Source organism: Oryzias melastigma, linkage group LG1 (genome assembly GCF_002922805.2).
Source record: "Oryzias melastigma strain HK-1 linkage group LG1, ASM292280v2, whole genome shotgun sequence".
NCBI lineage: Eukaryota > Metazoa > Chordata > Actinopteri > Beloniformes > Adrianichthyidae > Oryzias > Oryzias melastigma.
The window spans coordinates 5,760,883-5,788,781 of NC_050512.1; the positions used below are offsets into that span (position 1 = coordinate 5,760,883).

The 27,899-nt window shown below is 37.7% G+C and overlaps 1 protein-coding gene across 3 annotated transcripts in view; it reads right to left on the bottom strand.

The window, feature by feature from the left end:
- LOC112145377 (semaphorin-3F) overlaps positions 1 to 27,899 on the bottom strand; it is a 75,234-nt gene that overhangs the window by 46,543 nt on the left and 792 nt on the right. For all 3 annotated transcript variants that reach the window (XM_024270548.2, XM_024270551.2, XM_024270550.2), the window contains exon 2: positions 26,932 to 27,099. In XM_024270548.2, coding sequence (XP_024126316.1) covers positions 26,932 to 27,049 — 118 coding nt within the window. In that variant the 5' untranslated portion in view covers positions 27,050 to 27,099. The remainder of the gene's footprint in view (positions 1 to 26,931; positions 27,100 to 27,899) is intronic.

The window sequence follows — 27,899 nt, forward strand, 5'->3', positions numbered from 1 at the left end:
ATATATATATATATATATATATATATATATATATATATATATATATATATATATATATATATACAGTATATATATATACATATAATTCATATTTATTTATAAAAAATAGAAGGTCATGAATGCAAATCCAAATTTCCTAAAGGCTAAAGTAAGACTATGCAATTCCCTCTAGGTTTTGATCAGTTGAACTCTAGCTCAAATGGCTCTTTTACTGTTAAAGGTTGCCAACCCCTGCTCTGGATTAAAAAGAAAGTTCATTAATATTCTATAAGTTAAAAACATTTAGTATCTACGTTTTAAAGGGGAAAGCAACTGGAGAGTTCAAAAGGCTTTTGCAGTTAGTAAAATGCAATGCTGCGTTCACAGCAGAATCGGAAATGTGTGTTTGAGCATTCACTTTTAATAACAAGTCTAACATGTGTGCATTTTTGCATTAAAAACTATCATGTCCTCGCGTCACTATGCAAGTATTGAGTCAGTTTTCAGCCTCTACATACAAAATGTGTGTCAATTGTGCACTTATCAAAAGTTAAACCAGCTGAATTTTGACCAGTCCAAGATTCAGATTTGGTTGTCACATATGCGTAACGTCCTTTCTAAAACATGGATGTGCTAACTGTTTTAAAATCAAAAATGAAGGACAAATTAACAATTGCGGTTTGTCCCATGACACCAAGTCTTTCATTTTTCAAAAGAGTTGTAAAAGAAAAAGCCTGGAGTGTGATCTGCATCCCTTCAACATTTTGCACCAAGTCTCGGCCAACTGGGAGTACATGCGCTAGTATCTGGTAGCAACACTATGTATGTATGTTGTTGAACGTACAGTGTGTTCTTGGAAACGTCTGCGTCAGTGACGTGCGGTCAGAGGGGGCAGGTGAGGCTCCTCCTCACCTGCAAAATATAGCTTAAAATTACATAAATTAAATAAAAATGAACATACTTTTTTTTATTAAAAATAAAAGTCAAATATTGTTTTTTAATATGTCTATTCAATTATTCATTTTTTATTCAATGTTTCTTTGGTTAAAAAAAAAAAAAAAGTAGTGAATTTATGAATTTCCTGTTCAAATACACGAGAAAGCGGCAGGTGAGGTACCAGCAGCTGCAGCCGATGCCTGAACTTTACTGTTTCGGTTTTTCAATTGTCATAAAAGACGCTTTATTTTTAATTACTTCATTTGCTTATTTCTCGCCAACTGTTTGATTATATTGGTGCAACTTTGTGACTTAATTGGTCATTAGAAATACACTAGCTGACGCACACAGTACACCTGCCTCAAGGTAGAGGGCACTGATGAGCAGAGAGAATGTGACACTGTGGCAAAAAAAATAATAGAATTAGTGGTAGCAAATAAAGTGCAGCTTTACATTCATTATTTAATATTGTTTAGCATCATTTTCTAAATGGAGGATTACGTGTCTAAACTCAGGAACTTGTTTAGACTCGTCAATGGCAGTGGTCTCCATTGAGATGGAGAGACTTTAAAAACTGAAGAAAGAAAAGGAAGACTTCTACAAGCAGGTTAGTTCTGTGTTTCTTCAGAAGAGTCACATGAAATTCATTTGCGAGTAAAAGTAAGTCAATAATAACAATTTTGGTGATTTTTTATGCTACACTTTGTATTTGGAAGAAAATTTGGAAATTAAATGTTAAACAACACACTTATGCTGTTGCTGATTAAATGGTGAACAAGCTACTCTGTAGGGTTCATATGTTTGTAAATCTGACTGATGATGTCAGTGCCTGACCACCCGTGAACCCCACCATACATCACTGACAAAGTAAGGAGCACCAAATTTCTAGTAATATGCAACTTTTTGGCCTCACATGGGAGAAAAGCATTTACAAAATCCTGGTTAAAAACATGAAGAAAGTCTGATCTGGATTTTCAGAGATGGTCTTCAGTTTGTTCTTCCGTGGCTCATTTCTCAGGCCTTTCCTCCGGTCAATTCCCCATTAGTGTCTCCCTGGAAGTGATCCCAACTGCTAATAGCTGCCTGCAGTTCCTAAATGTGTTTAATTATCAGAAAGCAGATGACACAAATCAACCTTGTTCGTCTGCAGCTTTAAGTGCCAATGTACCGCAAAAAAAACACAAAACTCAGCTGTGTTATTATTGCCTCAGATCCCACTGATTAAATGCTTTGACCATGAGGACTTATCCCCCCTTTATGGTCCACAATGGAGTAACACTGTATGCACTGGCACACAGGTTTTTAAGCTCCCTGGGGGCTACATTAATGAACAACGGTGGAGTGGAAACAGAGCGAAAACCAACTCCAGCTATACAATAAATGTGAAACGGCTATTGGAAAAGCTTCAAGGCCATTGTTCTGCATAAATACTTCTGTCTGAGACGAGAACAGTGGAACATGTTTGAAAAAAATAAATTACAACTTTCTTCAGTTTTTTTAATAATCTCAGGCACAGCGGACAGAAGAGCAACAGTATCTGCACGAAGTATAAGGAAAATATACCAAGTTGTGTAAGAAAAAAAGGGACTCTATTATAGAATGAAACATAAGATCCACTCACAATCAAAGATTTATGTAAATTTGACAAACTGAACACCTTCTGTACAGGACAATATTGATTGACAATGGTCTACAGCCAATGAGGACACGGAAAACAATCCAGTGTTCAGAAAAAACAGAAAAGCATGCACAATTGCTCTAAAAAATCTGCAATTGGCAAACTGTATTAAAGCAAGGGGCCACTGTACAAACCAAGACCTGGTCCTTACAGCAAATGTGCTATCCGAGGATGTTGAAGGAAACAGTGTTTTAAAGCGTTAATAAAAAGGATTTATCTGGATCTGAGGTACGTCAAATTTCTCATTCTATAAAAACGTTTGTTAATACACACTTTTACTGGGTGTTCCAGCTGTTTGATGAAAGACAACTCATTTGATAAAACATATAACTTATTTAATGTCTGTGCTTTTATTCCAACATGTTCTGATCTACGTTTATAATCAAAAACTTTTATTTTCATTTAAAATGTGTTTTTGGCTGTTTTTCCTCAATGAGTCCACTTAACTCTGCAGATCTTTGGGTCACTCAGGTGCCACTGGGTAATTCACAGACGAAAAGACAGTATGTCTGAAAGAAACATGGCTGACAGCAATGATGTTGTTCCCTGTGGTTATGAATGGCTTATTTGTTTAACTGATGGGAAGTCACAATGTGGGAGGCCAGTTGTTCACAGCCCCTTCCTGGGATTGACGTATAGGCACAACAGACTGTGACAGCGTCCATTGTGGTCAATCTCCAGGTCTCTTCCTCCTTACAGTCTCCCAGTAATCTTTCATCGCGGTTAAGCACAAATGATGGCCTTTTTGTCCCGTTTCTTGGGTAAAAAGGGTTTGAGGGGAAGGTGTAGGAAGGAAAACATTTACATTTTTATGAGGTAAAGGATGGTGACAAAAGCTAGAAGCCAATGAGACAGACAGAGCTCGCTCATGCCCTCTTTGAAGACTGAGGCCGTCAGATGAGTCTGGTAATGTCTGATTCCCAGGCCTTGGGGCAGGAAGTGGGATTAGAAAACAAAGCATAAAAGGGAAGTCAGCAGCTTCATAGTATTGGGTGTTGGCTGCTCATCTGCAATGGAAGCAATTGGTGTTTTTTTAAAGTTCTTCAACTACAAAAAATAAAGTAAAATAGAATAAAGACACCAAAGAGTATTTCAGTAAATGATGTAAAGGTGTAATCAGTAACACTGTTGTTTTAAAGTGTCAATACTATCTTATCCTTTCTTAGTCACAACAAGATAACAAGCTACCTTAAGAACTTTGTAACCAATCTGATAAGTGAACGATTATGGGTTTAGATCTTTCCAGAATAACAAGAAAAAAATGACATTTTCCAAAGATTTACCATTCATTATGCCTTTATTTATTTTTTTTTTTTTTTACAAATTTAACCCATAAAGTATACTTAGAGAAAGTCTTTGCGTTGAAGATTTTAGACTTTTCTGCTGTGACACATTTGCACAGTGAGTAGAGTTGCTTGTTTTGACCTTTTCGTCACTTTCACAGGTCTTCAGAGCTTTATCTCTGCTCAGAATGGCATTTCTCCCAACACACCAAGTCATTAGGGTGGCTAGTGATAATAGTTCACAGGATGGGCGGTGCTTCAGGGGGGGGTCATTGAGTTTACCAAGCCGCTTTAGCTATCCCAGTTTGTCACTGGTAATCTCAGGGCGGCTAACAGGGTAACTTAATCAGACTGATAACTGCAGGGGATTGACATAAACAGAGAAAAACAAAGAGGGTGAGAGTGAGATGTTTTTGTCCCCCTCTGGGGCATATTTACTGATAATATACAATTAATTTACTGCATACTCGCATATGCAAGCAAAGTCTCTTTCACACCTCATGACATAAGACGGATCAAATGCTGATGCATAAAACTACTGCAGTGAATGTGAAGTGTTCACTTAAGAGAGACTATACGTACTTTTTAGGCAAAGAATAAGGGTTTTAAACATTAGTGTCTAGCAATCCTATGTCTGACCGCATATATGTAGGGCTGCAACATGAATTTAAAAAAATAGATGCATAAATCACAAATATTTCCAAAAATTAAAAAAAAAAAAAAAAACAAGGCAAAAAAAACCCAAGACTCACTCTTTGATCTGTGCCTGAGAATGATAACAGTGGACATCTTAGTACTCCTACCTTTTGTCACTCAAGTGGAATGTGGAAAACAGACAAAACAAAAATGCATGTGAAAAGCTTAATCGGGTTCTTCTGAGGTAGAAACTTCCGGTGTTCGCTTAGCCAGTTAAGATCAAAACCTCACCTCTGAGGAACAAGAGGATGAGTCCAGCTAAAGCACCACTCCTCTCAGCTGCAGAAAAGCCCTGGAAAGGGCCTTAATATGCCTAACAGTAACATCTAATTTAACCTTTTTTTTAAAAAAACATCACAGTTCTTAATGCTTCTCACAATCCCAACCAAAAGAAATGCTGTATTTTTTGGTGTATAAGTCACAGGTTTTTGCATAGTTTGGCTAGTGGTGCGACTTATACTCAGGAGCAACTTATACCTGTTTTTTTAAAGCATAAATAGCCTCATAAATGTGTTATTTTCACACTAAAAATCGCTAGAGTAGGCAAGTGTGTCCAGGGTTGGGTTCTCTCTTAAAATGTGACTTATACTTAGGAGCGACTTATATATGTTTTTTTTCCTGCCTTGTTATTCATTTTTCCAGTGTGACTTATACTGCGACAAAAGGTAGTCTTAAAAATAAAGTATTTATACAGAAAAGTCTACTTAAATGTACATCTCATGATTGCAACTTGGAGAGTTTTGTATTTTTCCTGCAGCTTGGCAGGTACTCATTTAGAAACTAACTTTAATTTAATGTAATTAGCAGGAAATGTGCATGTCATAATCTGTTTAGTAAGCTAAGTATCGGTTAAATTTTGACAAGCAGAAACTTCTGAAAGTGAAATAAAATCCACATAATTTTGACTTTGCCTATTATACATTAAAAGAATGGAAAAATGAACAGTTATGAAAGACAAAGCATAATTTACAAAATGGGATTGAATAGCAAAACTCATTCTCCTCCAGATAAATTAACTGTATCTGGAATTACACATCCCAGTAGCTTTATGCATTCGAAATGTAGTTCTCCTCTGCTCCTTTAGGCCAAACGTTCCTGTCCTCTACGGGCTGTAATGGAAAGTCATTCAAACAGCTTATCCTCCCTCTGGTTCGCCACATCGGAGGAGATAAACAAACCTTCCCTCTTACTCGTCACTTGGTTGTCCTGCAGCTCAGCAATGCGCTGGAATTGGAAAGGTGACCTCAAAGAGTGAAAGAATAACTGCCAATCATTGATTGCCAGGACTTTTTACACATCCACTTAGGGGCTCCCCTTTCACTTTTGATCAATATCAACCACAATGTAGACGAGGAGTTGCACAGAAAAGAAGCTATTAAGGGAACACTGCGCCTCGGGAAAGATACAGCTATTTCAATGGATTTGCAGGAGAAAGGTGCCAGACGTGAACTGTGACATTTTACACGCTTCTTAAGAACAGAAGCAAGATAGCTAGCACCTTATGATAATGCTGTCAGGATGAGAAAGTTAAAACCTTTTTACCAGCATTCTTCAGGGGGCGCCACTGTGAATCATCCCTGTTTGTGATTCGTTTATGTGATTCAGCTTCAGATTTATTGTTGGATGCTTTTACTCACACAATCCTTTGCATTTAGTTGGACTTGAGACCAGCAAGGAAAGCAATGGACTGTGCAGATTTATGTTTGCATTGGGATTTTTTTCAAAATAGTAATGGCAGCTCTGTCAGCTGCTCCCACCACTGCAAGGTCAATCAACTACCTAAGATGTCACAGCCTGCTGCTGTGACATCTTCAATGTGCAATTTTGTAGTTCTTCACAAAGTTAACGCAAACAAACCCACAACTATTATCTATGATGTAAGGAATAAAGCCTGACGAGGTGTTCGTTATCATAAATGAATGGGGTACGTGGAGGGCTGATCAAGGATGGTGAACTGTGGAATGTGAGAATGTATTACGGTATTAATTAGAAGCTTGGGGTCAATATTTTTGGAATACTAAGAAAAGCGTTCCTTCCTGTATTCATGTGTTAAATCTGAACACTCTGGATCAGATGTTTCGTTCTTGTGTTTTGGTTTTTCTTAATAGTTGGAAATTTAAAAAATCCCCCATGTTGGGGTAAAAGTTAAGGTTGGAAGTCTATTATGTTAGGAAAAGTTCATGAAGTCAGTTTTTTTTGTTGTAATTTGATATTTTACTACCACAATGTCACAAATTTAATTAAAATGAGGCATAAAACAGCAAATATTAGGTTAAAAATAATTCAAATTAAAATAGATTAATTATATTAATTAATTACACGTCACGATTAATTAGTTGCACCAAAAAATGAATCACACTAATAATAGTAGAAAAAAATAACTATTTTTTTTTTTTTTTCTTTTTAACTTGTCCTGTCCAACAGCTGAGCAAACAGATGCGGGCTGAGAGGCTCTGGTGCTGGGCAGAAAAAAATAACAAAAACTTAAAATAAAAATGTTACTAAATCAATAAAAACAAAAGCAGACTGGTCTTTTGGTAAACAACATGATTGTTCACAACAGGGGTCGGTAATCTTTAACACTAAAAGAGCCATTTTTGCTCATTTTCTACTGATCAAAACCTAGAAGGGGCCGCATAGTCTTACTTTAGTATTTAAGCAATTTGGATTTGGATTCATGACCTTCTGTTGTTTTAATAATAAATATGAATTATGCCTATTTTTTGGCACGAACAAAAGCAAAAATATAAACTTGCATCTCTCAAAATTTGATTTTTTTATTGCCAATGATGTGCAGCACAAGATAATATGTGCTTTTAACTCATAAAAGATCAAAATTTTTACCAAAGTTTTGCTTTGCATATAAAATCTGTTCATCTTGGAGGTAGAGTTGAGCAAACAAGACGTCAAGTCAACAGGGATGTAAAAACCTACATATCTACTTAGAGTCATTTCTTTTTTTGTTCTTTTTCCTCTCTTTGTCCTCAGCAGTCTTACACTGTTGGGTTTTGCTATTTTAGTTTGGGGTTTGACCTTGGTAGTCTTGGTTTGTGGGCTTTGTTTATTTGTTTTCTTTAGGTAGATTTGGTTGCAGCCCTTAGCAGGGAGCTGCTGACTCAGATGGTCAACATGGCTGGGTCAGCAGTCTCCATGACTTATTTTATTTTTGGCCAAGGATCCACCATGGAGAGATAAAAGAGCCACATGTGGTTGTAGACCCCTGACCTAGATAATATGTTCTAGCTTTTTTATTGAATAATTGATAGTATTATTGCTTTTAAAAGCATCCTGATTGGATTTAGATCTGACCTCACAGCTGGAATGTCAGACAGCTGCTTTCATCTTCGGTCACACATTAGGTTACCAACCCTTCAATCCTCACTGTGGCCGTGAAGAATTTGTCAATTAGTGACTAATTGCAATGAAAATCTTGTTAAATCAGGTAAAAAAAATGTTGCCCTCAGAACCGTTGAAAGTTTAGATAAACAGTATTTCTGAGCATGTTTGAAATTCTGGGCGACACAAGACTGATGTCATGACTAAAACAAGACAATGGACTTCAATTGTTTCATGGAAATTTCCAAACAAATATTGTTTGAAATGTGTTGACAGTTGGAGCTCCTTGAGATGGAGGTTTAGGTTTCATTTTTGAATATTTGCTGTAATAAAGTTTCAGAAACTGACCCAGAAATGGATCCAAACTATACCCAATAATAGATATAAGTGGTTGACTTCATGTAATGAAAAGATTTTGAATAAACTCTTGATTTATGAAAGTTTATAGTTGTACCTACAACAAAAAAAGCAAGAAAAACATTTTTTGTGGCCCGCCCAAACCTCTTTTGCAAAAATAAAGTATTTGCATTGGAGTGTAGCATTTGGATTCATCTCTGAACTTGTTCAAATGAAGCGCATGTTCTCATAAATCTCATCAGAAGTTCACAAAAGTGACAACTAAAACTAATAAAACCAAACATGAACAACTATAAACAATAATTATCTTTTCTTAAAAGGCTTTCATTGGGGTTAAAAAAACTGTTGAGTACATTTCTTTCAGCTGCAGCTTTCCTTTTTACTGATGATTTAATGCACAAATGAAAAAATAAATCCAGCAAATCTGTTCTGCAAATCGGTACATTTCAGATGAAAAGGTCTTTGGAATTTTCCTTCACAGTTTATTTGGCAAATACCTGCAGTTTATTTAGAGAAAATCCACTGGGGCTTTGTTTTTATTAGTGTGGTCTTACATGGGGATGGAAGTGGCAGAATCATCTAGAATCACAACAGGAGTTATAAAAATATGGAAATCCGATAACCAGTGAGACAATCGGAGAAATGAGGAAAAAAAAAAGTAAATTTGGGGAATTATGGCTAAACAGCTGCACTTTTTGTGAATTTAGTTTTTTCTATTAAACCCCCCATAAAGCAAAAAGTTCTGAGCTCCCTATATTTGATAAAGCTCATTGTTGTGCAATTTTAGGCATTTTCATCAATGGCAAACAAGCAAAACGGATTCCGACTGTTTACTTAACACAACCTAGCTGCTAAATAAAGAGTAAATTTCTTTTCTACAGGATGGAGGCTTGTACACATTTTTAGACAAACCTGCACGGATTTCTGCACGACGATGAGGGTGAGTTACAGGAACTTTCAGGAAATTCATTTCTGCATTAAATTTTTTTTCCTGAAGGTTTGGAAAACTCGAGAAGTGTTGAGGAATGATCCGGTCAGTGGTATGAAACCCATTAAAAAAAGCTTCAAAATCCGTAGTGATTTATGACTTTTGAAGCTTGCTTGACAGCAGAAACAGCAGGTGTTAGAAAAGCATGAAAGGTTGAAATGAAGACCAGTTTGCCAAACATGTTTAAGGTGCCTCAGTTTGATTTCCCTTTGGATGCACAATTATTTGGAAGATCTTTTTTATATGTTGTTGTTCACCTTTCAGATATCCCGTCGAGTTATCGCCACAGTGAACCAGCATTGACCCAGACTTGGGCCCCCTGTGGCTACATGGTGAAAGAAGGGGCATTAACTGTATAAGAGAACTGAACTGAGCAAGTGTGACGCCATCTATAGAAAATGCTTTGCCTCTGGCACCGGCGAAATGATGCCAATTTAGTTGCCATTTTTTTAGCCAGATGACATTGATTGATCCGAGTTGGATTGAGACAACGCTTCTACGGCAACCACTGTCGCCAATCAATCAACACCCTCCCACTGAAAGCAGTTTGGGAGAATCTGGTTATGTCAGAATTCCCTCGCTATATAGTGAACTATATAGTGTGTTTATCATTTTGTAGTGCTGTCCGAATCTGCAATTCCAAAGATAGTTGTCCATTATAGAATATAGTTTTTTAGTAGTTAGGGAGAAGGGAGGGAGTTCGGACATCTGTCAATCAAACATTTGTGTTGGGGGCACCACATGCTTTTACAAAGACATCTGATTGGTCAGTTTCTAACTTAAGTAACTTAAAAATATCTTGAAAAAAATTGGATTTGCAAGATGTTAAAAAATATATCACATCAAGAATGGTTATTCTGACAAATATAATGATTGAGTAATAGCTTTTGATTTCTCTATACAAGTCAATGGGATTTTAGCCTCTTGGAACCAGTGGGCACTTACTATTTGGGATGCAAAGAGGTCTCAGTCCAGTTCTTACATACAGTCAATGGTCTCGCCTTAGGACCCACACTGGAATAAGCTCATCTCGCAGAACAAACTCTGGTTTCCTTACACCAGTCCTCCATGCAGCCAACTATAACTAAATATAACCGCTTTGTAACAAAGGCAGTTTTCCCAAAAAATCCTGTTTTTTGGCACTCAATTCCTTGTTTATTTACGGCTTTTCTACACACAACTCTAACAAAGAACTGAACGAAAACTAAGAAACAGGAGGTCATCCTTCCTCATTAATCTTAAAACCCTTTTGGAAAGCTGTCTCTCTCGGCTCAGTCAGGCCTCAGGTGACACTAACACACGGCACCTGACAATCAGATAACTTGACAGCTGTGGAAATGCATGTACACTCCACAAAGTTCGGCATCCCAGAGAGGATTTAATGACCAGTCTCTCCCCACTTGGCTTAAAGTCTGACATACCTGATGGACCTGACATCTGATAACAAGCAGAATATGCTACTCTGTAGCCCAGCAGCCCTCATGCAGAGAGATTTGAGTCTACAGCAGAGGTCAGAAGTATGAATTCAAGAGGTTAAGTTACAGGTTTCGTGGAGAGTAAATTCCGAGATGGTGTAAATGAAATGGAGGAAGCAAAACGTACAAATATTTATACTTTTTATGTAAAAAAACAAGTTTGGAAATAGTCTCAATTTCTGCAAAAGATTAAGCAACATGAGAAACTTAAGACAAATACATGTAAGAGGAATACAAAACTTAAATAAAAAATAAAATAAAATAAATGATTATGTCTCTGTGTAACCTGATTGTCTGTGCAGAATGTGAATATTACTTCAGATCAGAATACAATTAATATTTTTATTTTAAATATTCAATTTTAATAACCTTAAATCAATGTATTACTATTGTGCCCTAACATGACTGCAGTCAATCAAAATGCCATACATTAAAAATTAAACAATAAAACTGCAAATCAAAAATATTTTTTTAAATAGTAACAGGGTCAAAATAAAAATTTTGACTTTGAGAAAATAGTGAGACAGTCAAAAAGCAAACTAAAGTCCCCCAGCAGAGCAGTGTTTTTTAAATGGAGAGTGAGAATGCCTGCTGAGATAACACATTCCACACTTTCAGAGAACAGATTGAGAAAAACTTTTTTCTAAACTATAGTTTCTGTGCAGAACTCAATATTATCTCATCTCAGACTGGGAGGAAGGTACTTGGTGTGTCATCTGGAATGAGGAAAACAGATAATGGGGCTTGGCAGTGGAAGGAAGAAGTTCAGGAGTGTGTTAAGAGGAAAAGGTTAGCTAAGAAAAAGTGGGACACTGAGACAGCAGCAGACTGGAGTCCAGGGAGACGTAACACAAGGTGAGGGTGGAGGTCTGGCAGCCAAAATGGTTGTATAAGGAAAGATTGGACACAAAGACAAAGTCTGAATTGCTTCTCTACCCCTCTGGCTACTCCCTATTGCTGCAATGGTATAGGCTTTTAAAGCTTTAGTGCTGTCTGGAAGTTTTTTTGTTTGCTTTTAAAAAGAGGACCCATAGCAACTTAGAGCTACCCATCCTACCGCCACGTTACGCTTGTGACGTGAATGAGAAATCCATTGTGGTCTGAAGCACAGAAGTTTACACTTTAATCAAGAGTTTTTGACTTTTTAAAGTTATAAATCAGATGCCGTTTTGCATTTTCTGAACACTGGAGGCTACGCGCTAACACAGACAACCGGCAACTATTGATGATGTCATCAAGCGGTAGTAACGTCTGAATTTGAAGACACTGACCTTGTCTAAGTTCCTTCACTACTCACTATATAGTGATCTACATAGAGTGTTTAATAATTTTTAGTTCTATCTGAATCTATAATTATAAAATGGAGCGTACCAGAAATTTCCCAGAATCCTCTGCGAAAAACCAGTGTGCCTCAATGCTCACTTGATTTGGTAATATGGACCACAATGCATTGCATTTGAACAATTTTTGCAACAAAAAAAAAGTATTTAAATTTATTTTTTAATAAACCATCAACGTTTCCATCACCAGAACACAGTGGATTCATAAATAGTTGTAAAATGCTTGTACTGTTTTCACTTTGTGAAATTGGTGACGTCATATTCACAGTTTAAAAAAAAAGGGAGTGAGCATGGTGTCCGAATTGCTTTTAAAATCCATGGCACTAGATAGTCCTGCAATTTTAGTAGTTAAAAATTACAGAGAGAATTCAGACATAGTCACTATTTTTCCTTATCTCTCCGCTTGGAGGGACAAATGTAGAAATAGACAGAAGCCGAAGGGGTCAGAAAGAAATTCTGATGCAGCCAAAGAGTGATGGAAAGATGGAGGGAGAACGTTAAAGGTTGGATGAATGAGGAAAATGTTGTGGAACAGAAAGTAGCAAAGACCATTAAGAAGGAAGGCATTGAATAGGATGAAAAGTGGCTGGTGCTTATATACCTGTGGAGAGGTTAAGGAGAAGAGGGAGTAAAGTTTCTGACTGAGCTGTTGGATAGTGAGGGGATGCCTGAGGAATGGAACAGCAAACATGACACTTGCATGGCAGATGCTCTCTCAGAATTTGACGCAGTTTGGTTTCAAAATTTTTTACAATGCTGTTTTCTTCTGCTCATTTTTTAAAATTCAAAGTGGGGTAAATATAAGCAGTTGAGATAGCATTCTTGACAAAGTGTTCTATTGAAATTTGGTCATTGCTCAGAAAAAACACTGAGATCAAGATGCATACCTAGTTTGGAAAATACGTCCAAAGCACTTCAAGGATGGCTCATCTTTTGGATGCCTTCTTAATGAGCTATTTTGAGCAATTTCAGCAAGGTCCTGCATAAAACCCAGAACACAATGCCTGACTTGGAAAATAGCTGGATTGGGAACACCTCGCTTTTCTCTGGGGAGACTCGGGTGTGTTTGCTCAGACTGCTGTAACCCCAATGCATGTAGAGAATTAAACAGATGAACAGATGGTTCATAAATTCACCCTATTTTACAAATGCATCCCATCCATGGAGCTTACATCTTCCACATTGCTGTCTTATGAAAACATATTTTGGCAAAGTGACAATTTTTCCTCCAAAAATGTATTACATTTTCTTAACATTTAGGTGAGAAAATTGACATAATTTTTGAAAACTGGAAAATTTCAAACTGATTATTTGGAGACTGTCACTACCCCAGCTATTAATCCCAAAAAAATAACCTCCACAAATACATGTTCTCCAGTGACTTCCATTCAACCATTAAAGAATTAATTCCGCTGTGCATCCCGTTCCTGCAAAGAGCCATTAAAAACCCTGCATCTTACCCAGCCGTCATTTATCTCTGCACTGTTAATTAGTTCCAATCAATTACCTTTACTCAATGCAGCTTCCAAATTTAAGAAAACAACGGGGGCCGCTTATTCATTACTGCTTTTTGGCCCCTTTTTTTAAATACTCCCTCGGGCTGCATCCAGACCTTTTTTTCTCTTCCTCCTTTTACAACTGGCCTCGACTATAAAGCGATCGCTCTCAATGTGGTTCTGCGCGTGACTTTAGGTGGGTGTTGGGACGGTGATCTCGGGAACCTTTCTTTCTTTCGTTTGCCGTGATGGAAAATAAGAAGGTTAAGTGACTTAATTACAGGCTTTAAAATAGCAAACAGTCGTCACAGTTGCGCTGCAGCTCCGGGTTCATTCTGACAGAGTTATGAGGAGGGGAAAGGAAACACTTCAAAAGCTGGGTGACTGTATCAATCATTAACCACCCCAGGTGGAGCGGGGAGTTGCTCTTGCATAAATACAGCTTCAATGATGACAAATGTGCACGTGGTTGCCTGATTGCGCACCAGAAAAGCTGAATTCCACTGACGTGACAGAGTATCTACAGTTTTTAGAGTTTCAGTTCCTTTTATTCTAGTTGGTGAAAACTCACAAACTTTCTATTCCAGCCGATGAAACATTGGCATGTCAAAACTTAGGAAGATGGGAATAAAAGTGGATCCGCACTGTATCCCACAGGAGACTTAAGCACGGAGGGAATAAAGTAGAAGTGAAATCCAAGCCTTGCTCTCAGAGCTTTCCTCCGTCGCAGAGCTTCATCTCGGACTTTGGGCCCGTTTGTCTTCTGACAGAAAGGAAATGCAAAGTAGGCTGCTTCAAACTCTGGGAAACGCCACGGGAAGTCTCTGGAGGGGAAATTAAATATGGTCTCCTAGATCCACACAGTAAAGTGGCAATAAAGTATTCATTAACCCTCAAACAAAGGGCTAAGCAGGAGTTAATAAGTCAAAACTTTGCATGCACAGTTTGACTACGCCCCCACCACACTGGACAATTTACGAAACAACAGGAGCGCTTAAGAGCCTACACCTCTCGTGGCAAACAGATCAGAGCGGCATCAGGGGATTACCACAAAGTTCTGCAAACATTTCATTTACAATCAGAAGCTCTAAGTCTTTTTGTGTTGCAAGCCCTCTCTGCTCCTCTTGAATTTATATCCCCCCTCATCCGAGGACCTCATTTTTCACCTCCTCTGTCCACAGCGGAGCTTCTTGGATGCAGCGATGTATAGGCAGCACAGAGAGAGGCCAGCGGGACGCTGAGTGCCGCATTCATTGACCAAAAAGGCCCAATGGCAGTTTGACGCCCACCCTCAGATCTCCCAGAAACTGAATTAATTTCTGTGAATAGCAGGCAAACCTACACAAGCGCCCCTGCAGCTATAGGACCCTAACGGGGTGAGAGTGTGTGGGCAGCACCAAACAACAACAGGGCGTGCACTGCATTCCAAGGTATCCCCCCTTTCTTTTATTTCATTTTTTTTCACTTATTATTCTTCCTTCTTCTTCTTCTTCTCATTGACCCATAACCTCACTCACACCCACACACTCGCACTCTTAGAAGTTGCCCAGGACATCGTCATGCACCCCCTTATAGAGGCAGAGGGTCGTGCCAAAAGACAATTTCATTTAACTTCAATTTGAAAATTCATTGTGTATTTTAATTTATTTTTCAAATTTTCCAACTTTATTTATAAAGAAAAATCGTCTTTCACATATCAAGTGAGAAAAAGGTGGAACTTTCATTTATAATTTTTTTTTTTTTCTCAAATTTAAAACCAATTAAAGAAAAAATTATCATAAAATTGAATCTGTTCATGAATTTGAACCTGAAATAATTAAATTAAAAAAAATCATTTGGGATTTGGGACTTAAGATATTTTTTAAAAAAAACCTAAAACAGACGAAGGGGGCGTGTCACACAGACAGGCTCACAACAGAAACGGCCCACTGAGCTGCTAACACGGTCCTGATGGGTTGATGGGTCTCTGCGGGGATAAAATGCATCCCGGAATATTGCTTCTGACATCTTACTCAGAATAAAATCAAGAAATCAAGGATGACAAATGTCTAAATAAGGTTGTGATGTCTGCATATTCATTTTTCAAACATATTTTCTAATTAGTAATTTAACTTTGGTTTAAACCTTTTTTAATGAAAAATTGAAAACTGTCTAATTTTTATTATACATTTCTTAATAATTTTCTCACTTTCTATTCATTTCAGTGACTAGGGTGAGTTTCTGTGTGTACACTTCCACAGTGTGATGAAATTTTGAATTTTCTCTGCATAGTTTTCTGTATATTTATATTCTGGCATTTGCATTACCACATCTCTGCCTCATTTGAGTTGATGAGTGAGAACAAAAAATACATTATCTGGTGATCCATTTAGATCCAATTCCAACATGAGAAGTGTAGAACAGAACACTTTTTGGCCCCACCAACTGTGTCTAAAAGCAGCAAAATAGATTTACAAATTCAAAACGCTCTGTGTTCGTAACTTGAGTCTCAAGTCCTAGCAAGCAGAAAGAGAAAAAAAATGATGAAGTGGTAATATAGCAGCCAAAACTGAATCTTTAGAAAGTAAAAAGCCCCATGCTTCGAGAAAACTTGTTTTACCAGAAAAAAAAAATCTTATCAAGAAAGTTTTTCTATAGTAAAATAATACTGATGAGAGTAACTTGAATTTTTTTCTTAAAATAAGAAATCCTGGTCAGACCATTTTTATTACTCCATTAGTTGGCAGATTTTTTTGCCTACTTAAAGAAAATCTGCCAATGGAGTAAAAATTGTTGACTTATTTCTGGGTGGTCTGTTTTTGCAGTGCATGTGGTTATGGTCAGAGATCCACAAATAAAAAAATCTCTTTCTGCATCTCTAGTGTCTCTTCAGAATAAGACTTTGCCAGTTGAGTTTAACAGTTATAGCACTAACAACTACAAGCTGGCTTGTTGATCCAATTAGAAATTTAAGAATCATGTTTACTTCATTTAAAAAAAAAGCATGATAAACTACAGTTGTTCCCTGAAGTGCATAATTGAACTTCCTCCAGAATGTGAGCAGTCAGTTAAATGCTCATATTTAAGTATGATACTGGGTATAACGCTCCACTTGTCAGTATTTGAAATGTTGAAAAAAAGTTTCTTGATCTGGTGTTAAAAAGTCAATTCCACTTGATCGCTGCAGGCTCATTTCCACTATTTTAATCTCTTCTGCTCTGAAATCAAATCTGATAAATGTTGCAAACTGTGCTGACTGCCTGCTGATTATCTGACAGCGTCTGCGCGTCACGCTGCATGCAGACCTTTCGTCAACAGATGACTTCACCGCGGCTGGCATGATATGATGTTTGTTTAACTTCTGCAACCACCTTTTAGAAAACTTTTATCAAGATGATCATGATAAATGCTAAACAACAGTGAACGATGTGTGATGCTAAAGTGTTTGTCTTGTTAGGTGTTTTCTTTAATAATGAAAGGAAGTTATTTGTATGATAAAATCTTCTTTTTTCCCCTTTTTAAAAAAAAAAAAACACTCAAACATAACAAAACTTTTCACTGTAAATTTCCAGTGTTTTACTGGCAGTAATTTCACCAGTAAAATACTTGTTTTTTTATTATTATACCAGAGCTTAATGTAAAATAATTACATTATTTTTACAGTATTTTACAGTATTCTACAACCACAATGCATCATTGTAAAATCCTTTAGTGTTATACAGTTCCTCACCGTTTCTTTTCATTATTATGTATATTAACCTCATAAGTGTGATCAACTGTCAAGCATGACAGAGGAGTTTATGTCTGTCTGAGACATTGCAGCACCCTGAGCAATCTGAATTTCAAGAGGGACAATAAATGACAGACTTGACTGCCTTTAGTGAGATCATTCAGCAGGCCTTTGGACCCTGAACAAGCACGCATTCACTGGAACAGCATTGCAGTGGCATGCTGTCAAATCACCAACTGTTGGTGCAACAAAAATAACAAATTCAAATGTTGACTCCCATAATGCATGCTGCCATGTCCTGGAAAAAAACTAACAAAATAGAGTTTGTAGCTGCCAAATTGGCTGACAGGTTTCCAGAATGTTCTTGAGCAGCAGTTTTTTGGATAAAACAGTCTTTATTTTTTCCAGAATGCTCAGTAGTTTATAGTAAATTCCTATAAATCACAGGATTTTTCCTTTTTGCTTTTCCCATACATTGCAGTTTACAGCATGGCATTGTACAACACAAACAGCAGAATGCTTTAAGGTTTTTTCCCAGTTTGCATTGCAGTTAACTGTATGATACTTTGCAAAAAGAAAACAGCTGAATACTATTAATATTACTGGTTTCAGTGTAATTTTACATAAAGATTTTACAGCGAAACGTTGATCATATTTAGTCTAATATGTAATTTGATTACGCCATAGAACATAGCTAATATAAAAGCAACTTGATATTTTTGTGTCTCTTAGCAGAAAAATAGAGCTTTTGACAAACAAACTAGAATAGAAAAATAAAGTTTTTTGCTAAATATAAAAAGTAAATCAATCCTAATTACCAAAATTATTTTAAAAATCCAGTGTAGTAGTTGCTGTAAATGCACTGACCGCCCATGAACACAGCTCCAGCTCGGCTTTGGACTATTTCCTGTTGGCCATAAATCTGAGCTTGTATCAGTTTGTACATGTCTTTGCTGTGAAGGTATCTAAATCCATATGACACCTAATCCTTTACTGACACACTGTGGAATGGGGGGAGGCTGTGACCTTGAACTCTGGGAGACAGACTAACCCCTTGGACAGCTAACCTCACTCCTGAAATGTGCCACAAATCTATGTTACCAGTACGAAACCAGTACAAAAGAAAGCATGGTGGATACATCCTAATGTACCACAAACTATTTAAATGTTATAGAACAAAATGTAAATATAGTGTCAAAACAAGGCAAGAAAAATGAGAAAATTGGTAACTGTTCAGAGCAGTTAACTATGCTGTAAAAGGAAAACATCGGATCACTTGACAAAAGTTATTTAATTTCTTACATTTAAAATGATTAGTTTTAATCAAATTTAAATATTGAACTGATTATTTACTGAACTCAAAAATGTAATTAAAAAAACAAAAAGTTTAAATGTAACAAAATTCTATATTTTTGTATTAATTGGTCCAATGCTTCACTTTTACAGTGTAGCTGCAGTTCAATTCACAACTTCATTCTCTTCATTGAGGAAAAAAAGGAAGATTTTTTTGCTTTTTAAGCAAAAGCTGGTTTATACTTATAAAAAATGAAAAATCTATTCTTGCAGACAAAAAGTTTTATTGGTCGTCAAATTCCAAGTCATTTGATTTTGAGTATTTGCAGATACTCAGTCCTGATTCAATACTTTTGTAGCACATTTTTTAAAAATGAATATATTTAACAAACAGATTATTATTTTTGGTTGTTTTTTAAATCACTTTTTCCTAGAGCTTGCAATTTGTAGACGGTCCCTTAGCAGCCACATCACAGCTGTTTCTTTGTTGACAGCCGGAGACAGAATTTCTAATGAAAAAGAGACAAAAACCTGATCTTTTTGTCTTTGAAATGCCTTTGCAATTGTTTTAGTTAAGACAAAATTTAAGAGATGCTAGCTTTAAAAATATATAAAAAGAGTTATTGATCCCATAAGTTTGAATCCTTGAATATTTTGCCAACTTTACGTTGTTTTTGTGCGCTTCCTGCTCAAACTAGTGCTGTATTCTGCTGCGCTGTACGACAATAAAATGTTGTGAACTGTTCATGATATGCAGACTTCTTGAAGTTTTTATCTGTAATAATAAGCTTTAATAATATAGTGCTGTTCATACAAGAATAAAATAAATATCTGACTCCTGATCAAGTTAGAATTTCTGATTATGATCAAGTCTGAAACTACACGATTGGACACGATTTCCAGTCACGGGATTGGATCGGTACATCTCCACATTGTATACTTTTCGTGAAACTCCAGAACTACTAAAGAGGTCCTCCCAAGATTTAGACAATAAGCAATTTAGTAAAGAATTTTAAAAAATGGTGACATAGTGACAATAACAGACACAGCTGTATTTGTTAATTTAAATAAAAAAAGGAGAAAAAAACATTTTTAAAGGAGTTGAAGATTATTTGTTGGTGAAAAGTTAAGAAAGTGAGTGAGTTGGGATGCTTCAATGTTTGTGACGGCATGTGACGAGTTAGGAAATGCAAAATTCTAACAAAAATGTGCAAATGAACAATTTGTAATCACATATAATAGGTGTAGCAGAAATATCCCCATGACTTGGAGCAACATTTTGGCAGAAATTTGCTTTGAGGTTACCTGCAGCACACATTAACTCTCAGTTTACAGGAGTTGGGTCAAACACAGGCTCATGTGTCACCGAGTATTCCAGCAACATGTCTGGAAACTTTAGCCCAAATTTCCTTTTTAATTGAATGTAAAAAGGAGCATTTTCCCCTCCTAAATAGCCAACATTCGTTCCAATTTCTCTATGTTAGATTTTTCCTCAGAGCTTAAGGCTAGTCTGGTTTGGTCTCATGGTGTTGGAGCCTTAAAAATGCTTTTCAGGTTCAAAAACAGCCAAAGGCTCATGAGGGTAAAGCACTCATCCAGGTGCAGAGAGCGTGTAGATGGTTTTCTACAAGCTAAATAAAAAGGCCTTCCATTCCCTCGGGTGTGAAGGGAAAAAAAAGGTGAATCTATGAATCAAAAGATTTATATGTGAAGATGGTGAAACAAGCTGCAGCAGAAAGGGAATGTCTCTGCGTCTCAGGCTTCGACAAAGTAACCATTTGGGTGCCAAAAGGGAAGAACAAGAGCAAACAAGTGAAGACCTGGCTGCTGGAAAGAAAGAGCGAGCCGAGCATATTCTGATAAGAGGTACAGGGTGCAGCGGCGGTGAGCCTGCGAAAGCCCAAAGGCTCAAACGGCTGTGGTGGCTTTGGGTTTGACAGCCAAATCTGCAGAGGCTGCTGAAACTGCTCTACTGTAGAGGAGTATCAAACGCAAAAACATGATCAGATGAAATAGAAAGAGAAACTCCGTTCTCTGCCACATTCCTCAATGAGTTCCTCTCCTGCATCAGGATGCATTGAAGCACAAACTTACGCTGAAAGTAGTTATTGATCTACAGCATTCTATCTCGATCGTTATTCCACCTGACATTCTTATCTGCAACATGAAAAGCCCGAGTTCAAAGACTGCCATATTTAACACCAGCAGTGACGCAAAGACAAAGCTTGTCTGAGTCCTAAACCTGTTGGTCTAGTCCTCGCTAATGCCCGTGTCCCACAGGATGTCTTAATAAGCCACCAAAAAGAAGCTGTGATTCAAAGCTTGGTGGGTGTGCTGCATACCAGCTCAGGGCCTCTGTAGTCAAGGCTGAGAACTAAATATGACTATTAGCAGATTCCTCATCCATGGGAGCGAGTTGTGCAACAAAAGATGGTGGCTGAGGTTTCCTAAAGTTTCCCAGAGTCTGCAAATACTTTGCAAGGCTTGGAAGATGACATCTACATTATTTAAGATCCACTCCAATGGAAATCATGATTTTGGTGTATTAAACATGTTCTTGTAGCATTTTTTTCCTGACTATGAAAATATATAAAGATAATTAAGACTAAAACTGCCCTTCTGAGTATTTCTTTATTCAAACTGTGGCAAATCAGGAGCAGACGAAAAAACTGTTTGAAAATGCTTGTAGCTGTTATGTAACAATTACGATCTGATGGATTCACTTGTAGAAAAAAATAGATCAATGAACATCTTCGTTTTCATCTGATTCAGCTTGAGGGCTGTAAACTAGCTGGAGAGTGTAAACAGAAAGATGATGGGAAATGAGTGTAGGCTTACTCTGCATCAACAGTTCCACCAATTTCTGATGAATTCCTGTAGAAATCATGTCCTAGTAAACATGTTTGGTCTAAAAACCGCGCAATCATTGTTAAAAGCGAGAAAATCCCCAAATCTCACACTTTGCCGCAAAATTCTGCCAAGCCGTAGATTGTGTCGCCGTAACATATTAATTTAAAAAAATCCTGTTTGTTCAAATTTTGGTGAGTTTTAGCGCATATGGCGGGGTCAAATTTTCGCTCAAAGGGTCCGCAACAAAGAAGGAGAATAATGATAAGAGTAATAAACATTGCATAAACAATACAGAGGTTTTTGCGGTTAGGGCTATGTGTGTCTCTGTGTGTATTTTGTGTTCTATTACACACTGATCATGTCTGTTTGGGCTTATTACCGTCCTTTAAGGTCTTTTAGGGGCGTTTTATTCCTTTATTCATTTTTTCCGCCATTGCAAAAACAAAATAGTCTTTGCAATAAGTGACTGCTGTGAGCCGTAATAAAAACTGTGGACGCTATTACAAAAGATCAAGAGAGAATTGGTGTAGGATTTTAAAATAAGTGAAAACAAATGCAAAGAAAGTTAAGATATATTGCAGTCGTATTAAAGTCAAGGCCCGGGAAGTTAGATCTGGCCCACCAGATAAGGCAAGGGTGTCAAACATACGGCCTGCAGGCCGACACAGCCCGCCAAATGGTTTAATCCGGGCCAGTTGTGAAGAGAAGAAAAAAAAGGGTTGTTGAAAAAAAACAAGTTTCCTGCCCATTCCTGTGACGAGTGATGGTTATTTAAAGAAATGGCTGCAATGTGCTATTCATCCACTAGGGGAAGCAAAGGAAAAGGAAACACCGGCATGACAAGAGATCAAGAAATAAACAGCATATTTTTCCAGCCTCACCGCTGTTAAGTTGTTATAAAAATGATCAGATGTGACACCACAATTACCAAAATGTCGCTGTCAAAAAGAAGAACGATTGACGGGGAGTGTCGAGCTTTTCAGGAAAAATTGACCAAAAAAAAAAAAAACAAAGCTACAGATAACAAGTTGACCAAAGGTGATTTTGCTGTTATGTTACTGGCCCCTGAACCAAAATGAGTTTGACACCCCTGACATAGGGATTTACAATATTTTGGGCAGTTTCTGTGAGATTTTTCCGCCTACTGTCGTCCCTCTCTGCTCATTCTGTGAGGGGAGGGCGACAGATGCTTCAACGTGATGGAGAAAAGCGAGAGGACAGACAACAGTGTCTCTTCTGTCCTGCAGAGAGATCGTCTCGGTTTCATCGGGAGCCTCTGACAGAACCTGTAACCCGACTCAGGAGGCCGTTCTGCAGGTGAAACGCGATACCTGGAGATTCCTCATTGTCTGTTAACACCTCTGAAAACTGCCAGGCATATGCCGCAGAAAAACAACCAAAACACAGATAACAGTTCAACTTTTGTTATACATGTTACCACCCAACCAGTCTGTGATAAACATCATAACTTACTATTTTAGGACTTGAGAAACCAGCAAAAAAATGTGCAGAACAATTATACTCAATGCAACAAATAATAGTAAATGTGCCATTTAAAAAATAAATGAGAATTTTAAATAAACCAACATGAATAAAAAATATTCTTTCAGAATACTAAAGTAGTCCATCCAGTTGTCTGTTATTTTAGTTTTTTTTGCCCCCGGCATCACACCAACCCCCCATTTGGTTCAGTATCTGTGGTGCACTATGAATGAACACACATGGGCGGGACATTTATGCTCCTCGAGGGGGGGGGGTCGCTATGAATCATCCAGGGATGGAGCACAGACCTGATTTCACCTTTTTTACAACAACTCTGAACGAAGCTTAAAGACAGACAATGCATGGTCGAATACAAGACACTCCTTTCTGTCCATTTTTTTTTTATTTTTGAGATCAGATTTTTTTATTTTATGTCATTTATGGTTAAAATGGTTTTATGTTTCCCTTCAATTTAACTCTACATTGCACTGATGTTAATTCATTATAACAAGAGTTGAACATTTTATGCATTCAGCATGATTTCCATCCAAATGTATAAAGTGTGTTACAAAAATATGAGTTTCATACAGGACTTATTTTTCTACTCTTTTGCCTTTATATGCAAATGAAAATATCAAATTAGGCTTTTACAAACATCAATAAACAGTAAAGTAATAAAATCACAAAAATTTAGAAAAAGGTTGCATTTATCAAAAAAAAAAGTTTTGTCGCTAGGAGGAAGTAGTTTATAGGCGACAAAACTGACATATGTCGCAAAACTACAATTTAAAGACTTCTTTGAATTTAATGAGATATGTGACCAATAACCTAAGGGTGTGTATTGGCAAGAGTTTGGCAATACAATATACGGTATATCCTGATACGTGTATTACAATACGATACGTATCAGGATATGTCCCAGAACAATTTCTTTTTAAGATTACGACTTAGAAAAAAACTCTACCTGAATATTAATACAGCTTTCATTGTACTAAATTGCTAAGATTCTTTTTATTTCATAATTTTCCTTTAACACAAGCTGGTTCAGCTAGATCTTGTCGTTCTGGTAGTGGTGTAGAGCTGCTCAAAAGGCTCAGTGTGCTTTGCTGCCAACTAGCGGCGAGAGGTTTAGGCGGAAAACAAGAAGGACGCTCAAAGATAATGAATTAAAATCCTCTTGTCAGCATTTTAAATTGATACAAGTACCACCAAACAAAATATCGTAATACATCGCAGCATCAATTTTTCCCTACATCCCTACAACAACAGAATACCACACACTGCGAGCGCCACAAGAGGTCCACGCAGCATCACATAGCTCATATAAGTTGAGCGTGTCATTGTTGGATCATGTCATTGTTGGATCAACAGCTCCTCTGTAAAATCACCAACTTGATCTCCAAAAAAATTACTTCATCTTTACATGCTGCATGCTCTCAAATTTAAGGAGCACGCCGCTCCATGGGCTAAATAAGGCGCCAACGTCTCCCTTTGATAGATGATGATGAGCGCTGCTGTAAATCAAAGTTCACATCTGTCACCGTGTTTTCGAATGACTCATCACAGGAGTTGGTTTGTGTTTTTTCACATAATTATGATTCAATGGAAACGGTGCAATTGTGAAAAATTTTTTTTACATTTCTAGAATTTCTAAAACGTTTCACGCATATGTTTAATGCAAACACTGCTAATGTAATACAAAGTCTCAATCTATTGACAACTGCAAAACATAAACTCTATATGTAACATTTGGCTTGTTTTTTTACACAATAATAGATTTTCCTTAGTAGTTTTTAACAGAACATTTTAGAAGTTCATGAAGTTAAATCACAGCAACTGAGTTGAAAAATCTTCTGCTATGACTCAACTTCAGGACAACGCTACCTGGATAAATGAGGACTTTCACCAACACAAGAGTTATAACAACACAACCATTTTTGCATTCAAACTGTCGTCACTAAACCATTCGATCTAGGACTTCAGAAGTGTGCTGTCAGAGTCAATCAAGTCTAAAAGGGAGTAGTTGTCACATGGACTTCAGCACAGAAAGTGACGACAACAGTCACACACATTCTGTAGTGTGTGACAGAGAAGCAGCAGGAGGTCAAATGTATTGCTGGACTCACTGCAAACATCTGCTTTTCAACATTTAAGCCCTTAACTTCTGTTTCTGTTTCAGATTCTCATCGGGGGTCTCTCCTTCAAGATCACAGTCGCTTCACAGCAAACACAGCGTTTGAGCCCCGCCCTGCTCCCATTCATCCACCAAAACACACACCAGCATGGGCAGCAAAAAGAAAGGAAAAGACGGTGAGATCCTTCTTTACCTGCAGTGAGTGTTTATTGCAGCAGAGCTGATGGGAGTGTGCTGCGATTCTTTCTAAAGGACTTCTCCTGTGTACCAATGGACCACGATGCCCACAATGCAGCTGTCGGAGCAGCCATTCATATTTCATCGATGGGTTAAAGCGCTGATAGCTGCGCCCCGTGTTGAGGAGCATGTGGTTTCACACTGAGCTGTAGAAAGAGTCTTTGACGGAGGGAAAATTTACACATGCAGAGATTCCTGACCCCGTGCCCTTGTTTATTTACAGGTTTTGTTTACCTGTTAATCTAATTACAGTTTAAGACTCCACTTAAAGAGCTACAGTAGACAGAAACACGTCGAAGGTTTGTTTATCTTCCTTCCTACATGTTTTTGTTGTTGTTTTGCAGCCACATTTTTGGTTGTCTGTTCTCCACCTAAAACCCTTTTGTTCTTAGTTGTTTTTCTGTCACTGATTACAACTTCTTGATTGATTTAAGGAAGCCTGATTCTGCCTGCTGACCACTATCCGTTCTGGATCCAGACTCATCACATAAAGGAGAAGTGAAGCAAGCTCGCCAAACTAAAGGACTACACAGGTCTCTCAAAAAGCAATTAAGGCCGGGAGTCGTGATATTGAACGGATAGAGGGAGGGGGGGCACTCTTCAGAGAAAGGCAGCAACAGCACTGTGAAATTCATATTGACCGGAGAGGCAAACACGCACAGGTAAGCAGCAGAGCTGAGCTTTTTCCCCAACCGTCTGCAGAGTCCAGCACTGATGACTTTAGACAAACACACCTCACTGATCAAGATTAAAAAACACTCATTCTCTCCTCAAGAACACCACACAAGAAAAAAATATGTAGAGAAATTTGTAAAAAAGTCACTTGTGTGGTTACTGATGTGGTAAATCCCAGATGATTAAAGCAGGAAAACGCCTCTAACAATAAGCTGCGCCAGTCCACTTAATTAAGTCAACTTGAGGGCTCTGGGAAAAGCAAAGCAAACACCCGCTTGCTCCCTTTGCTTTTCTCTGGATGCTAATCAAAGGCTTGGTCTTCAGAGCAGGAGGCGCCCCTGGGATGCAACTCTGCTTGGCTGATCCTGGCAATTTCTCTTGATAATATCCCTGCTCAGTCTGCGCCCCATAAGATAAAAAAAAAAAAAACAGCAACCCATCTCACCTAATCTGAGCTGAAACCCACAGTCACTCCGCTAAAAAACCACGCACACATGTGGAACACCAGGAGATGTCTGCAATAATCACCGCAGAATTATTACAAGCTCCTCACCGGGCTGCGTCTCTTTGTGCCAAATTTAGGGTGTCAACTAAACAGTTGGATGAAGATTAAAAAAAGAATGCCATTGTCTTATAAACTCTAAATGGAAATAAATCAAATCTTCCAATGCAAAAAAACTAACTTAACCCTTTAACTTTAGAGCTCCAGCGTTTACGTCCTTTGATTTACTGTAACTTTCCAACTATTAACACGATCAAAGCAATTCCAGAAGATTCTGAAGGAGAAAAGCGGCTTATGTGTTTAAGATTTTGGATTCAACATCACCGGAAACGCCTCAAATGCTAAAAGGTTAAAAAAAGACAGTCGCACAACTTTGTTGTCATCCGTCAACTATTAGAGCATGAAAAACAATCAAAACTATTGGAAACACAAAGGCAATCGAAGGAACGGCACACGGAATGGAGAGAGGACTGAAGATTTCCTACCTTTGAAGGAAATAAAGACTCTGGGTGCAGCCAGACCATCATTGCTCAATTGATTCCCAAGAGCCAAACCAGACAGTACCAGGAGGACATGGATCGTCCTCAGAGCCTCCAGCTTCATGGTGGAACCAACCTCCAGTTATACCAAGAATTGTTTTTCCTTCTTTAACTCTGCAATCACACACACAAACAAAACAAAAAAACGTGAAACAAAAATAAGAAACATCTGCCACAACAAGTCTGTTTTTATTTATCGATTTATGTGACATGTCAGATGAGCGGATCCCTGGGGACCCTGCGCCAAGAACAGGAGATTACACCCAGATTTCTGGAAGCACCATAAAAAGCGATGAGCCGAGCTTTAAGCAATCTGTACACACTTCCATTTGGTGGAAACTGCGTTTCTTTGTGTGGCAGTGGCTCCTCTCCATACAGCTCCAGCACATTCCTGCGTCATGACACTGCACGGGCAAGCTGCTGCTCTGTAATTCTGAATTCACCAAATAGCTGCTTTGCACTACCTCTTATAAAAAAAAATGTAAAACTCAAGAATAAGGTGGTGCAACTGTTGTGAAACAACTTGTTTTAAGAGGTTGCAAATAAATGCCTCCAACTGGAATTGAGCTTAAGTTGTGCACATTTTTGAAGAAAATCTGCATAAATCTCAAAGCAGGATTTATGAGCTTGTTGCAGCTGTTTAAACCTCACACTGTTTACCTACAATTTGTTAATCATCCAGATGTTTATTCTGAGGAGGTGGTCCACTCATTCACTTAAGCATGCAGATAAATATGCGCCAGATGAGGCGTTTTGGATAAAAATAAAAAAAAAGTGTCATCACAGGTGGCCCAAAACTGTCTGATCCTTTAAAGTTGAGGGGGGCTAAATATAGAGGACTGACTTATAAAATGCACTTTCATATTCATAAACATATATATATATATATATATATATATATATATATATATATA